Source organism: Zootoca vivipara, chromosome 13 (assembly GCF_963506605.1).
Source record: "Zootoca vivipara chromosome 13, rZooViv1.1, whole genome shotgun sequence".
Classification (NCBI taxonomy): Eukaryota; Metazoa; Chordata; class Lepidosauria; order Squamata; family Lacertidae; genus Zootoca; species Zootoca vivipara.
Window position 1 is genome coordinate 32,083,318 of NC_083288.1, and position 16,249 is coordinate 32,099,566.

Here is a 16,249-nt window from a genome sequence, read left to right on the forward strand (position 1 = left end):
GAGAGAGAGAGGAAAGAGAGAGCGGGAAGAAGGGACTGCTATTGCGAAATCCATCTTAAGATAAATATTTCATAAAGAAACTCATATATGCCAGGCTCTTGCTTCTTTCAACATCATAGGCTTCTTCTTCCTCTTTTCCAGAGAAAAAGGAAAAGTCAGCAGAGAACTCTGAGCACTTTTTCCTTCCTTCCTTCCTTTCTCTCTCCATGTGGAGGTAAAGGTGTTGACACCTGTAGATGAACATCTGTCTTTAAGACCAGATGAGTAAATACCTGATTCACCTTGACATGGAAAGCACTGGAATAAGAAGTTATTTAGATTGGAAAAGAACATACCAGAAGCTTTATGTTGTTCAGACACGTTGCAACAAAAGTAAACTTTTAAAAGTGTGACTAAAACAGGGCACTGGTACAGATATATCTTTATCAGGCAAGCTGCATATTGGTGTTCCAACAGCACCACATGCCATTCTCCTAAGGCTAGCTCAAAACTGATGACAATTGTGAGGACATAAACAGGAGGATCTGAATCTTGATGACTACCTTCAACATTCGGATGCTGGTTGGAACTGTGTTACTGCTCACACTGATGCCTCAGATTGCATGCAAGAAACATTTTATTAACTGCACTATTTATGATGATCCACTTCCTTTACCACATCAGTTTTATCAGCCAGGCAACGTGATCATCGGGGCAATTGCCTCTCAGGTTTTTTACTTTCATGACAGCCCCACTTTCATAGAGCAGCCTACACAAGCATTGATTGATGAACCGGTGTAAGGACTACTTTCATCTCTATATTACTAAAATAAGTATAAGAAATTGGAGTCTAAAACTCACCAATAGATTTTTCTATATAAAACTTAATAAAAGTTGTTAGAGAGAGAGAGAGGTCTATCCGTGTCCGGTTTGGGTATCAGTGTGATGTAGGCCTCTTTCCAAGACTCGGGGGCCTCTCCTCCATTCAAAATTTCGTTGCACAAGTCTTTCAGTGGTTGGACTAGCCAGTCCTTCATTGTTTTGTAATATGTAGCAGTTAGACCATCTGGCCCTGGGGTCTTACCCAGTTGCATTTGTTGTATAGCTTGTTCCACCTCTTGTGTTGATATCTGTTGTGAAAGTAGGGATTTCTTATCTTCTGGGATTTTATGCAGTCCATGTTTGTCCAGGAATTGCTCCACCTCGTCTTTATCTTGCCTTTCTTGTTTGTACAATTGTTTGAAATATTTTTGAAAACATTTTCGAATCTCTGTCGGGTGCTCCAGATGTTTTCCTTCTTGCACAAGATTTGTAATGGTATTTAACTTCTGCCTTTTTTTCAATTGCCATGCCAATAGTTTTCCACATTTGTTTGCTGATTCAAAGGATCTTTGTTTCATCCATTTAATTTTAGATTCTATTTCTTGATTCATTAACTGAGAAAATTGAATTTGCAATCCCTTAATTTCTTTCTAGACTTGTAGATTCTTAGGATTTCCTCTTAATTTCTTTTCCTTTTCTTTCATTTGGTTCCAAATATTTTCTTTCCTTGCATTATATTCTTTTTTCCTAATTGCATTTTGTTGAATCAAAAATCCTCTCATTACACCGTTACTGGCATCCCATATTACTTTCTTGCCGACCATTGTTCTCAAATTAATCTCAAAATAGTCTTTTAATGTTTTTTGGGTCTTCTCCAAAAAATTTCCATTCCTCAATAAAGCATCATTCATTCTCCATCTGTAAGCACCCTGTAGAGATGTTTTTAAATCCAAAAGTACTGCATTGTGATCGGAGCATGTTCTTGGACAAATTTCCACGTTGTTTATCCTCGGCCCTAACTCTCTTGTAATCCAAGAGGTTTGTTCTGTTACTGTGCCAAAGAGGGGGTTCACAAGAATCCTAAGGACCATTTGCAAATTCTGGTTTGTAGCCCCATACTGATCATATTTATAAGTACAAGTGGTCACTTATAATACCTTACTTATACATCTAATTATGTATTGTGTATATCAAGTTCAGCACATTGACGAATGTCAAGTTCAGACATTGACGAATGACATGTCTGTTTTACACTGCATAATTCCTGCTCCCCTATATAATGACTTTAGTGGATGCAAAATGCAATTTATTGAGCAGAGCAATGACCACAAATGGTTTGAGCATTTTGAGCATTCTCTGGAGAAGAGTATATCTTAGAAGTGTTCAGTTTTTGTTTTTTTATCTTAGAAGTATTATCTTTCTCTCTCTATTATGCATTTGATCCAGGAGAATCTGATACCACACTACCACTTACATTATCTCAGTCTATGATATTGCATGATTTATACTGAACCTCCGCTTTAAAAGTATGTAGATGGATGATGACAATGAGCAAAAATGCATGTTCCCTTGTTTTGTTAAGGTGTCATTTCCCATTGCAGCTCCGTGCCAAAGATGTACCAGCACATTTTGGCCTTGGCATTTGCTGTAAAGGAGATCAATAAGAATCTGAAACTCTTGCCAAACATCACTCTAGGCTTCCACATTATCAATGGCTATTACATTGCAAAGATGACCTATAAGGCCACCCTGAACCTGCTTTGCGCACAGCAAATGTTTGTCCCCAACTTCACCTGTGATTCTCAGAAAGAATTAATTGCCGTCATTGGAGGATATGTGACTGAAGCTTCTGCCATTATGGCCAACATTGCTGCCATCTACAAGATTCCACAGGTAGGCCCGTTGTCATGTAAATATATGAGAAATCCATGACACAGAATTTTATTTTATTTTATTCTATTTTATTAAAAATAGGTTTATTAACTTTCATTTTTCACATTACACTTAAAGCAGCATAACTTGCAACACACCTACCATTTCACTTCTCTAATTTTAATGTTGGCCTTTTATAATCCACCAGATATTATCTTACATTGTTTTATATTATCTTACATTATAATACAGGGTGATTCATAATGAAGTGTACAGTTTCAACACGCTATAAATGGAAACTGTATACTTCATTATGAATCATCCTGTAAATACACCACCATTCCTCCCAAGGTGGCAAAAAACAAATGATAAGTGATAAAGCAAAACAAAAAAAACTCTTAAAGACCATTCCAATACAGAGGCAGACTACATAGTGCTTCATTTTATTTCAGCTCACTTATGGATCATTTCCCCCTGCGCATGGTGACAAAACAGCTTTCCCATTTTTGTATCAGATGGTCCCCAATGAAGATTACCAATTCAGAGGAGTAATCCAATTACTTCATCATTTTGGGTGGATGTGGGTTGGGCTCCTGGCCGTGGATGATGACTATGGAGACAGATTTTTGAAGGCCATAATCCCCTTGCTTACCCAAAATAGCATCTGCTATGCATTCATAATCAGACTACCAAAACGGACTTATGTGGATGAGTATTTAGACTTTATGATAGATCAGGTAGATAACTATCAAGTTCTCATGGAAAGAAAAGCCAATGCATGTTTCGTATATGGAGAGCCTCCATCCTGGCAGGATCTAAGAATGCTGCTGTTTTGTATACCTTTTTTGTCAATGCCACCTTTGGGTAAAGTGTGGATTGCAACATCACAATGGGATTTTGAATCACTGTCTGTTCAACAATTGTGGGACATCCAGCATTTCCATGGTGCCTTAACTTTTACAGTTCATTCAAATGAGCCACTTGGATTCCAGAAATTTGTTCACAGCATAAAGCCTTCCTGGACACTCAGAGATGGTTTCATTCAAAGTTTCTGGGAGCAAGCATTTCTCTGTTCATTGAAAAATTCTAATGTGAATATGGAGAACAATAATGTCTGCACTGGTGATGAGAAGTTGGACAGCCTTCCACATACATTTTTTGAAATGAAAATGATGGGCCATAGCTACAACGTTCACAATGCTGTATACGCTGTGGGACATGCATTACATGCCATGTACAAATCCAAGTTCGGACACAGGAGATTTCAAGAAGGAGGGAGAGTGGGATTTCTGACAGCTCGGCTGTGGATGGTAATCATATTTCAACACTGTTCAAAAAGTGGGCTAGCATATGATGCAAATTTAGAATAAATTCTGCTCCCTGCATCTGTAGAAAAATAGTTCTTCTGAAAGGTTAGCCACAGAATCAAAAATCTGGACCAAGAGATATACAATCTGGATATACAATCTGGATATACCAAAAGATATCCATTATTAGAAAATGGGTTATTAGGCAATGTATTATAAGACAAAGCAGTCCACTGGTGACCCAGGTGGTGCTGTGGGTTAAACCACAGAGTCTAGGGCTTGCTGATCAGAAGGTCGGCGGTTCGAATCCCTGCAACGGGGTGAGCTCCTGTTGCTCGGTCCCAGCTCCTGCCAACCTAGCAGTTCGAAAGCACATCAAAGTGCAAGTAGATAAATAGGGACCGCTCCAGCAGGAAGGTAAACGGTGTTTCCGTGCACTGCTTTGGTTCGCCAGGAACAGCTTTGTCATGCTGGCCACATGACCCGGAAGCTGTCTGCAGACAAACGCCGGTTCCCTCGGCCTATCGAGCGAGATGAGTGCCGCAACCCCAGAGTCGGACATGACTGGACCTGATGGTCAGGGGGCCCTTTACCTTTACCTTCTTTATTATAAGACAAAGCAGCCCATTGTGGAGATTTTAACCCCCCCCCTGTTTCCTTTACTTTTTCACTCTAGTTTCATCACTTACTAAAGAACATCTTGTTCAACAACAGTGCTGGAGACAATGTGAGGTTTGATGAAAATCGAGAATTAGTAGCAGGATTTGATCTTACCAACTGGGTAACTTTCTCAAACAACTCTTTTGTTAGAGTGAACATTGGAAGACTGGAACCTCAGGCTCCTCCATGTAAACAACTAACCATTAATGATGATCTAATTGAGTGGCATAGAAGCTTTAACCAGGTGAGAAATAACTTCAGATTTTCAAATATTTGTAATCATTAACTTTGACAGGAGAGACAGTATCGAATTAACTTTTCAGGAATCCGGTGCTTGGGATATATATTGGTCTCTGATTCATATGTTTGCTGACAGAGAACTGTTATTCAAAATATAAAAGTTGTCCAAATAACACCCCCCCCAACCAATGGAAGGTTAGAGATCCATTTCCTATTCTTACTAGAGAAAGGGAATTATAGTCTGGAAAAGGCAATTTCTGAGGAAGGAGCAGAAAGTTCTTGAAACATAAGACTGCAGCATTTGTCATCTATCCTAATAATATTCATATGTGCTTCAATAAACAAAAAGGAAAGATTCATTACACTGGCCCAAACAAAGGTATTGGCCCAACACACATACCCTACTAGAAATCTAGGGGTAATTATAGAAAAGCACATTATGATACTGTCAGATCTCATTAAATAGACAATAACTGACTAGAAAATATCCAGTAAAGACTCAGCTTTCTTTCCTGGAACATGGTGGGTTGGGATAAGAAGGCAGATAAGGATTTTATTTCTATGCTCCAGCAATTTAATATAATACGTTTGCAATAAACATGTTGCACCCCGAGGCCCCCCAAGCCCTTTTCCAGTAAATAACTTCAAAAGGACACATAATTTTAGTTTAAGTTTCTGGGCCACAACTTTATTGATTGAAGATCGATTGTGGTCCTGTGGTCCTGGCATGACACTAGTCCAGATTGGTTTTGCAGACACTCCTGATTGTGCTACTTTATTGGAGGTTTTTGCCTCATAGGTCTCCCGCTAAGGGGGCCTGAGAAAGATATGTAATTTCTTCATTAATTAATCTTTTTTTGAATAGATATAATATACATGTGGATTAGAAATACTCTGGAACAATGCTTATGCGATTATGTGGTCACTGTACAGTGGTTAATGAAGAAATTAGATATCTTTCTACTTACAAGTGTTAAATTAATTGGCTGATGAAGAATTCAACAAAACAGTAGTTGTTATCCGGAAACACTGTTCAGTAGAGTTCAGAGTTGGACATCAGAATTGGACATTTGCTGATTAGACAAAGCTTCACAGCTTGTTCTCCGCTGGGTAAAGTCTGACAACGTGATTCATTTAAGGACTTTCAGAGACTTCAGTTTGTTAGTTTTGATGTTTCCTGCAATAAGATAAAGGCCCTAATTTCATGCCTGAAATAAAATGAATTTTCTGGAGAAGATATGTTTCCACCTGAGTCCTATACATGGGCCCTGAGCCCAGTTTTGACTGGGGAGGGAGGGGTATAAATAAAAATTTATTATTATTATTATTATTATTATTATTATTGGATACATATCCTGATGGGCTCATTTACCACCATAAACAACACTGGTAAAATGTGCTCTGGATGGAAAATGAGTATCATTTTCTCAAGTTATAAGAAAAGGGACAGGAAGGACCCCCAAAACATTTGGCTAATTAGTTTGTTAGACATCTCTTCAAAGCTATATGCACAGTATCTCCTTCAAAAAATATCAGACTGGTTGCAAAGTGACCACATTATTCATAGCACCATTGATCAATGTTTTACTGTAAACCATATTAAAACATTCATGAAAACAGCGAACACAAAATGAGCTCAGTGATCTCACCATTCAATGTCAAGAGCTGCTCTCCTGCAAACCCTTTTTAAAAATACTAATCTGCTTTTCATGTTTGTGATCAGGTGTTGCCGCTTTCTTTGTGCAATGACCATTGCTATCCTGGCTACAGTCGGAAAAGGAAGGAAGGAGAAAAATATTGCTGCTATGATTGTGCTCCATGTCCAGAAGGAATGATATCTTGCCAGAAGGGTATGATAAGTAAAGGAATATAGGTTGCCCAAGTTTCTATGTGTCAATTAATTGAATGCATATAATTCTCCAGTTTACATTCATCCTTCTCCCTCTATTTCCTCAACTCTCTAGACTTTTAAGATGCCACATCTATCAGGACAGGGTTCAGTTTCAGAAGACCGTACAATGTTAAAGATTATTATTATTATTATTATTATTATTATTATTATTATTATTATTATTATCAGCAGCAGTAGAACAGCAGTAGCAGTGTTGAGGGGTGGGGAGAGAAGAAGAGTAGAGGTTGGAAAGTAATGGAACTGTTAAGAAAACTTGGCCTTATCTAATTGCTGTGGGAATGCAGAGATGTATTCACCAATCCCTATATTGGAACAGGTGGCAATTCAACTGCACTTGTTTCAGATTACGACAGTATGGGACTGTGGCGTTTCACCTCTAGAGGGCCTAGAAGGGGTTAAGTTAGCAGGGAGGGAAACGGCCAATGGGAGCTCTCCAGCCAGAAGCAGGGTGTATATAGGGAGAAGCAGGCAGGCAGGAGATGAGAGAGTTGAGGGAGAGTTAGATGAGAGTGAGATAGATGAGAGGAGTTGGTGTGAAAATAAGAGCTGGTTATTATTGTGGTGGCTGTTAAATAGTGAGATAGACAGGATACAGTGTTATGAGTTTAGTGATAATTATTATTAGTTATATTTAGAGGTAATAGGCCGGTAATTCATATTTAGAGGTATTAGGCCGGTATAGGAACCATCTGTGATTTTGAAACCGTTTAAGCTTTGTACAGTAACCAATACGCATAAGAACATTCAATAAACCATCTTGTTTTATTTTACTATATCCTGGTCTGAGGTGTGTGAGTGATTGAAAGTATTTGTTTGTCGTTGGCACATCACCAATAGACCGTCTAACGTCTGGGGGTGATGTGCAGGTCAGAGTGACCGCGACATAAACTGGTGGCAGCGCCGGGATCCGATTTATCACGCTATAAAAGTGACAGCATCGGGTTCGAATTAGAACACTAGTACCAATAGGGACAACATTACACCTGGAGGGGAGGATAATCTGAGGATTAATTATCTAACCTGGGGGTGTGAGTGTGTGGTTCTGAGGTACTGAGCAGAAGCTGTAACAACAAGAGAAGAGAACTCAAAAGCTGTTCTGGTTGTGGGTTAGATTCAGAGTCAGTGGAAGTTAGCTAAAGGGTGAGAGAGAAAACCCCTAGCTGAACTTTGTGACAGGAATCTTGAAGAGCCTAGCCAGAGGAACAGAAACTGAGAGGAAATTTCTCTAGAGTTGTTAAGCTTAATAGAGATTCTCACACAATATGCCAGCTAAGAAAAGTAAACCAGCTGTGAGGGAAACCTCTGTTGAAAGAACCCAGGAGGAAAATGAGTCTTTACAAATTGAAGAGCCTAGAGTTGAAACAGTTAGTGAAACCCCATCTGAGGGGAGGGTTCCACAAATGTCTGAGGAATTTGAGAGGTGGAAATTAGAGAAGGAATATCAGTTGAGAGAAAAAGAAATGAGATTACAAGCTGAAGAAAGAGAAAAAGAAAGAGAACTGACAGAGAAAGAAATGATGTTAACAATTGAAAGAGAGAGAGAGGAAAGGGAATATCAGCTGGAATTGAAAAAAATAGAATTAACAGCACAGGAAAACCAAAATAATAGCAATAACACTAATTCCCAAACACAAGGGAAAGTAGATTTTCCCTGAATTTCCCTGAATTTAAGGAGAGAGATAACCCAGAAGCTTTTCTAATATCATTTGAGAGAGCCTGTAAAGATTTTCAAGTAAAAGATGAGGAGAAAATGATCATTTTAAGGGCTAGAATTAGCGGAAAGTTAGCTGAAATTTATGCTAATATGACAGAAGAGCAAGCAAACGACTTTGAATTATTTAAACAAATAACTTTTACCCATTTCGGAATTACCTCAGAACAGCTAAGAAAGAGGTTCCGAAGTGTGACAAAAGGGAAGGAGGAAACATATGCTCAACTGGGCACCAAGATTTCACATTACCTCACCAAGTGGTTCGACACAGAGAAAGCCAGTACCACATCACAAATAAAAGAAGTGTTTGCTTTAGAACAATTTTATGAAACTATACACGGCCAATTAAGATATCTAATAAAAGAGAGACACCCTAGAACCCTTCAAGAAGCTGCTAAATTAGCTGATCAGATAAATGAAATAAGGGACCATAGATTTGATGACCCAAGTTTTGGCGGGAAACTGTGGGGGACTCCCAAAAGCAAATCCCAGGCAGTGAAGGGAAACCTTTCCTCAGAGACTGAGAAAGGAAACAGAACCCAAGGCAGCACTAGTACAAATGAAGAGAAGGGGAGGAAAAATAATTACACCAATCCTAAAGAAATCAAATGTTGGGAGTGCAATCAATTTGGCCATAAAAGTTTTCACTGTAAAAATAAGCAAGATAAAGCTCCAAGTGTTAGCCCTCAGAAGCAAGCTTATTGTATCCAGTCAGCTGAGGCAAGTCAAGCTAGCCCAGTCACCACGACGACAGCAGCCCCACTCAGCCTTCATGCTGTGGCAGTTGAAGACACAGTAGCTCATTGCTATACCATTAAATATGAAAATCAGTTGTTGAAGAATGCTGGGGAATTTATTGGGATTGAGGGGAAGCAATTTATTGCGATTCGTGATACAGGATCTCAGGTGACTCTGGTGCACACAAATTTTGTTAGTCCCTCTAAAATAATCCCTGGAAAAGTGAGGAGAGTAAAAGGAATTTCTAAACAGCCAGAGGTGCTGAAGGTCGCACGGCTTGAAATTCAGTACAAGAATTGGTCAGGAGAATGGGAAGTGGCAATATCTGAAGAGATTCCCTCTGCCGTGTTAATAGGATGGGATCTCATAGAGCATGTACAGAGTTCTTTTGTATTAACACATACTAAAGTGAGTCAGCAGTCACCTCACGCTGAGGAGAATGCTACTGTTGCCAATGAAGCTAGAGCTGAGGAACTAAACTGTGAGGGGGAAAATGAAGCCCTGTTGGTTCCTATTATAAGAAAACAAAAACCTAGCTTTGCTCAGAAACAACAAGAAGATTCTGAGTTGTTAAATTGTTTTGAGGCAGCCAATCCTCTAACACATGAAAGCCCTGAAAAGTTTTGCTTGAGCAAGAGACTTTTAGAAAAGGAAGTCCAAGCTACCCAAGCCAGGGAAGGAAAAGAAATGTTTATAGAACCGGTGATTGCGAACCAAACCCATAGTTTGGCTAAAAAGCAAAATGAAGACACTGAGAGGCTGCCACATGATTCATTGTTAATGCAAATTACTCAGAACCCAGAAGGGATCATTAGGCCACCAAGTACTTTAGGGGATACCTTTACTAACACCAGTGATGCAAAGGAAAACAACTTGCTTTATCAAGGCTGGGGAAAAGTGGATGAGGCTAGTCTGAGTCAAGTTGCAGTGGAAGGGCATGAAGAAGTTAAAGTGGGGGGAGAAAAAGATTCCAAGTTAGAGAGTGATCCTTGTGTCTCAGGACCCACACAAGAGCTTCCTAATGTCGCACAATCTCACAAGAGTTGTATGGATAGGAAAAACTTATCATCCCATGTTCCTGGTACAGCGAAAATATTACATACGAATGAGAGCGGTTCGAACACTTCTGACAAACCCAGACGGGTACAGTTTAGCAGTGGTCTAGGAAAACTCAATAGGTCAAGATCCGTGCCTAGAGATTGTTTCACTTCAGTAACTGACACGATTACTCTTTCAAAAACAAGTCTGAATGATACTGATACTCAGTGGCAGAAGGACCTGTGGCATGTAAGCAAAGTCCAAAATAGCTGCAATATTACTCAAGTGCCAGCTGAGAAAGCAGAGTATGTGATCAGGAAGTCTATTAGTTCCAGAGAGACCAAACCTATAGTTTTTAAGGAAACTACTGAAGAACCTAACTTAAGTAATACAGAAGGAAATGACCAAATTAGTGCCAAAAAGAGAAAGCTGACTGTGCAATGTGGGTCAGTTAAGTGCAATAAAATATCTGTTGCAGCTGAAGTAAAAGTAACAGAATTAGAAATCTTGAAAAGTGAGAATTTGTCAGAACAACCTAGGGAAGATATTGAGAAATCAGATGATGCAGCTATCCCTAAGATGTTTAGAAGAGCGAGGAAGCGAAAGGCTGGAAAACAAGCCGTAGCTAAAGAGATAGCAGAGACAACCACCATGGCAGTGCCTGTCAATCGAAAGACAAGTCTAAACCGAGGGATGCCAGTTGTGTCTGCAGCAAAGATTCCAAGACCCAGAGGCAGACTAAAAGTATGCCCACCTGAGAGGAATGTTATTCGCGAGGGAGACAAGCATGAAAGAGAGGTCGGTTGTGAGCATCCACGAGCTTACGTCAGAGAAGAGATCCCAGTTGACACACAAAGAAAGTCATCTCTAGATCATAGATCGAGTGCTTCATCAACGTCTAGACCCGACAAGAGTGACAGCGGTACCTCTGTTATCCGAAATTTGGACTGACAATCTACCCAGGAGACCGGAGGAAGAAGATCAAGTGGACATTTTAAAAAAAAGTTGTTTTATGCATTTAGAAATATGTGTATATTTGGATGGGAGGAGGTAAGGGTAAGAGTATAAATGTTGTATTTTGAACTATTGTTGTTTGAACAGGAGAGTAACTGTGAGAAGTTAACCCTCCTGTTTCAAACTTATTAAGGGGGGAGGTATGTGGCGTTTCACCTCTAGAGGGCCTAGAAGGGGTTAAGTTACCAGGGAGGGAAATGGCCAATGGGAGCTCTCCAGCCAGAAGCAGGGTGTATATAGGGAGAAGCAGGCAGGCAGGAGATGAGAGAGTTGAGGGAGAGTTAGATGAGAGTGAGATAGATGAGAGGAGTTGGTGTGAAAATAAGAGCTGGTTATTATTGTGGTGGCTGTTAAATAGTGAGATAGACAGGATACAGTGTTATGAGTTTAGTGATAATTATTATTAGTTATATTTAGAGGTAATAACCAATACGCATAAGAACATTCAATAAACCATCTTGTTTTATTTTACTATATCCTGGTCTGAGGTGTGTGAGTGATTGAAAGTATTTGTTTGTCGTTGGCACATCACCAATAGACCGTCAAACGTCCGGGGGTGATGTGCAGGTCAGAGTGACCGCGACAGGGACTCCTTTCTATTAGATGATGTTTGAAATTATGGAATACTTAAAAAGCCCTTTCTTTTCTTTCAGACATGGATGCCTGCATGAAATGTCCAGCAGACAAATATCCTAACAAAGATCAAAACCAATGCATACCCCGAATTTTAAGCTACCTCTCTTATAAAGAACCTTTAGGTATCTTGCTTACTGTGTTGGCCATTTACTTCTCTGTGATCACAGCTTTAATCCTTGGGGCCTTTTGGCAGCACCAGGACACTCCAATTGTGAAAGCTAACAACCGAACCCTCACCTATATCCTCCTCTGCTCACTTCTACTTTGCTTCCTCTGTGCCTTGCTGTTCATTGGGCAGCCTGGAAAGCTGACCTGCCTTCTCCGACAAATGGCTTTTGGTGTTGTCTTCTCAACCTCCATTTCCTGTGTGTTGGCAAAAACCATCACTGTGGTTCTAGCATTCATGGCTACAAGACCAGGATCTGGAATAAGAAAATGGGTAGGGAAGAGACTGGCAGATTCAATTGTCCTTTCTGGTTCATTTATTCAAATAGTCATTTGCATGGTTTGGCTGATTTCTTCTCCTCCATTCCCAGATACAGACATGAGCTCTGTAAATGGGGAAATCATAGTGCTATGTAATGAGGGTTCAGCTGCCATGTTTTACTGTGTCTTGGGCTACACAGGCTTTCTGGCAATTGTCAGCTTCACTGTGGCTTTCTTTGCCAGAAAGTTACCCAACAGTTTCAATGAAGCCAAGTTCATCACTTTCAGCATGCTGGTCTTTTGTACTGTTTGGCTGTCTTTTGTTCCAACTTATCTTAGCACTAAAGGAAAATACATGGTGGCTGTGGAGATCTTCTCTATTTTGTGCTCTGGTGCTGGATTACTGGGCTCTATTTTCTTCCCCAAATGCTACATCATTATTCTGAGACCGGAGCTAAACAACAGAGAGCATTTAATAAGGAGGGGGAAATAAAGAATGGTTATAGTGATCTGTCTATTATTATTCAACTGATTTAGAAGTATGTAAAATTGAACAAGTGTCACATTATTTGTGAAATTGTGTTTTCACCTATAACTATGTATCTATGTATGTGTGTGCATGTGTGTATTATGTAACAGGTTGGGGGGCTGTCAGTCTGCATGATACTATGAGTCTCTTCAATTACAATCAAGTTAAGTATAAAGGTTGATGGAGGAATATATTGTTCACTAGGCAAGTATAAAATAATGAGCTTGCCACTTAAGAACCTTCATTAGTGTAACTAAAAAAGTTACTCTGTGCCAATACATGGCCCTTTCCTCCTCACCTGGCTGGTAATTAAAAGGACAAAAGCCAGGATAAGTTGTGTGAGAGCTGAGCTGAAAGAGGCTATAGGCTCAGGTTGTATTTATGTGTAAATAAACCTTATATCCCAAGGACACCAGCCTTGTGTTACTTTGTAATGTTTATTTGCAACTATTTTAAGACTATTACCAGTAATGCTTTGAAATTCATTCTTGTGATGGAGAGCAAATTCTTTTCTACACTTTAGAAGGTCCAGATCAAGAATTTCATTTGCAGCAGGACACACCCTAACTGCACCCCTGCAGTCTTAAGAGATGTGAGTGCACAACGGTAGCTTGTGATCCACAACAATAAAACACACAAATTGAAATACAGTTGTACCTTGGGTTACGAACACCTTGGGTTACGAACTCCGCAAACCCAGAAGTATTTTCACCGTGCGTGCGTTCTGCGCATGCGCAAAGTGTGAAAATCGTGGAAATTGCGCTTTGCGCCTGCGCAAAATGGCGCTTTGGGTTACGACCATTTCGGGTTACGAACTGTGTCCCGGAACAGATCGTGTTCGTAACCCGAGGTACCACTGTATACAACTAAAAATAACTATATATATATATTGCCCCGCAGAGGACATTAAGGTCCACAAATAATAACATACTGGAGATCCCGAGTCACAAGGTGGTTAGACTGGCCTCGACCAGGACCAGGGCCTTCTCAGTACTAGCCTCGACCTGGTGGAACGCTCTCTCTCAGGAGACTAGGGCCCAGCGGGAGTTGTCATCTTTTTGTGTGGGCCTGCAAGACAGAGCTGTTCCGCTTGGCCTTTGGACTGACTCAGTCTGACCCCGGTATTACCCTCCCCTAAGGTTTTATCCTATAGATATTTAAATGAGGTCCCACTTGTAGATTCCTAATTTTAAATTTGAATTTTAACATTGTATTTAATCTGTATTTTAATTGAATTGTTTCTTTTATGCTGGTTTTGATATTTTTGTTGTTAGCCGCCCTGAGCCCGGTCTTGACAGGGAAGGGCGGGGTATAAATAAAATTATTATTATTATTATTATTATTATTATTATTATTATTATTCAAACAACAACACTTTATTTATACCCCACCCATCTGGTTTCCCCAGCCACTCTGGGCGACTCCCAACATAGTAAAACATTTGAAAGCAGATGAAGTGCTGTCACCATGGTTACCCCTTTTTGCCTTCATAAACTACTAATTGATACATAGCATGACATAGTTTAAAACAGGGTGTCAACTTGAATAGAATATTGTGGGGGCCAAGGTAAGCCCCACCCTCCATATTTAATCACAGGGTAATCCTATGCATGTTTACACAGAAAATTTCACTGGGTTTACTGAAGCTTGCATGCAAGCCTCATAACTTGGATTCAGTGTATATTCATTTGAGATACACATTCCTATTGAATATCATGCTTATGCTTTTAAATTGTGCAAAATGCAGTCAAGATGTGCACATTCCCCAAGGCCTGCAGGGGAATACATACATTAATCTGGAAACATACACAGTTCTATATTCATGGATGGATTATGCACACAATATCCATGAGCCCTGGTGAATGTGCACATTTGCTGTTATGCACATTAGCTGCTCAATACATACACACACACACACACACACACACACACACACACACACGAGTTTTCCAGCTGATGAGAATGTTACAGTTCCACAGATCTCACAAAGTCACATTAAGTCCACAATTAAAAATGGTGTCCAGACAACAAAGCAATGCTATGACAGGGCAGAAGAGAAATTCTGTGGCAGAGAAACTTGCTTCATGCCCTTGCTGGTAATGTGTTGGGAGAAATGGAGAGCTTATAGTAGTGGGTATCCATGATCCCCCTAGAATTCCCCATTTTGGACCTCACCACCAATGGAACAATGCCAATGCTATATCTATGTCACTTTGCATGTACTGGAGGCCCCATTCCCACCAGTGGACTTCTCTCTGTGCAGGTAGAAAGGCTTTTCTTTAACTTTTCCTGGATATAGGACTACAGTGGCACCCAAGTTACAGTGAAAGAAAACCATGTATCATTCTTTCCCACTTCTACTAAATGTGATGTCTTGCAAAACACAATAATAATTATAATAATATAATAATTTATTATTTGTACCCCGCCCATCTGGCTGGGTTCCCCCAGCCACCCTGAGCGGCTTCCAACAAATTAAAAATACATTAAAATATCACACATTAAAAGCTTCCCTGAACAGGGCTGCCTTCAGATGTCTTCTGAATGTCAGGTACTTGTTTATCCCTTTGCCTGGTTCCCTGTAGCTTTGCTTCTCGCAACGAGGGAACCGCTAGAAGGCCCTCGGTGCTGGACCTCAGTGTCAGGGCAGAACGATGGGGGTGGAGACACTCCTTCAGGTATACTGGGCCGAGGCCGTTTAGGGCTTTAAAGGTCAACACCAACACTTTGAATTGTGCTTGGAAATGTTTGGGAGCCAATGTAGGTCTGGCAGCCAATGTGCTCTGAGAAGATAATTTTGAACCTACCGTAGTGATTACCTCAAATTATTGCTTTCATCAACTATCTTGTAAAACCCCATGTGGATTATCTCAGAATAAAAGCATAATCAATAACATAGTCTGAAAACTTACATAAAATAAATACAAGCCATCTGCACTCATGAGGAGCTCTGAACATGCAGGCTTTCATGAGTCAATTTTTTGGCACTTGCCTCTTCTGAAAATAATAGTGAGCTGTTGAAGGAAAAGTCTTGTAAACCAACTGATGCTGGATGAAAGAGAGAAAGTAGATATTCAGCATCACAATCGGCCCCTAGATGGCAGATACATTTTTGCTGCTTATCCTGTTCTTCCTGTGGCTACAACCTTCTCCAGCTTATTGCAAGAAACATTCTGTTGTATGCACCATAAATGATCCTTTCCATTTTCCATACCAGTATTATCAGAGAGGAGAACTAATCATTGGAGTGATTGCTTATCAGTTTGGTTGTGTACATGATGAAATATATTTCTATGACCACCCTAAAACAAAGTTTGTAGATGAATTTATGTAAGAAAATTACTGTTGCCCTCGATGGCATACTT

The 16,249-nt window shown here is 39.9% G+C and overlaps 1 protein-coding gene across 1 annotated transcript; it reads left to right on the top strand.

The window, feature by feature from the left end:
- Positions 1–534: 534 nt before the first annotated feature.
- LOC118094739 (vomeronasal type-2 receptor 26-like) lies at positions 535–12,848 on the top strand. Its single transcript, XM_035135363.2, has 5 exons — positions 535–776; positions 2,403–2,694; positions 4,675–4,884; positions 6,604–6,730; positions 11,947–12,848. The coding sequence occupies exons 1-5, from the start codon at positions 535–537 to the stop codon at positions 12,846–12,848; spliced, it is 1,773 nt and encodes a 590-aa protein (XP_034991254.2).
- The last annotated feature ends 3,401 nt before the right edge of the window (positions 12,849–16,249 follow it).

Coding starts and splice junctions, on each gene's coding strand:
- LOC118094739 (XM_035135363.2), top strand. CDS start 535: ATGACTACCTTCAACATTCGGATGCTGGTTGGAACTGTGTTACTGCTC. Junction 4,885..6,603: donor GGCATAGAAGCTTTAACCAG/GTGAGAAATAAC, acceptor GTTTGTGATCAG/GTGTTGCCGCTTTCTTTGTG. Junction 6,731..11,946: donor AATGATATCTTGCCAGAAGG/GTATGATAAGTA, acceptor CTTTTCTTTCAG/ACATGGATGCCTGCATGAAA.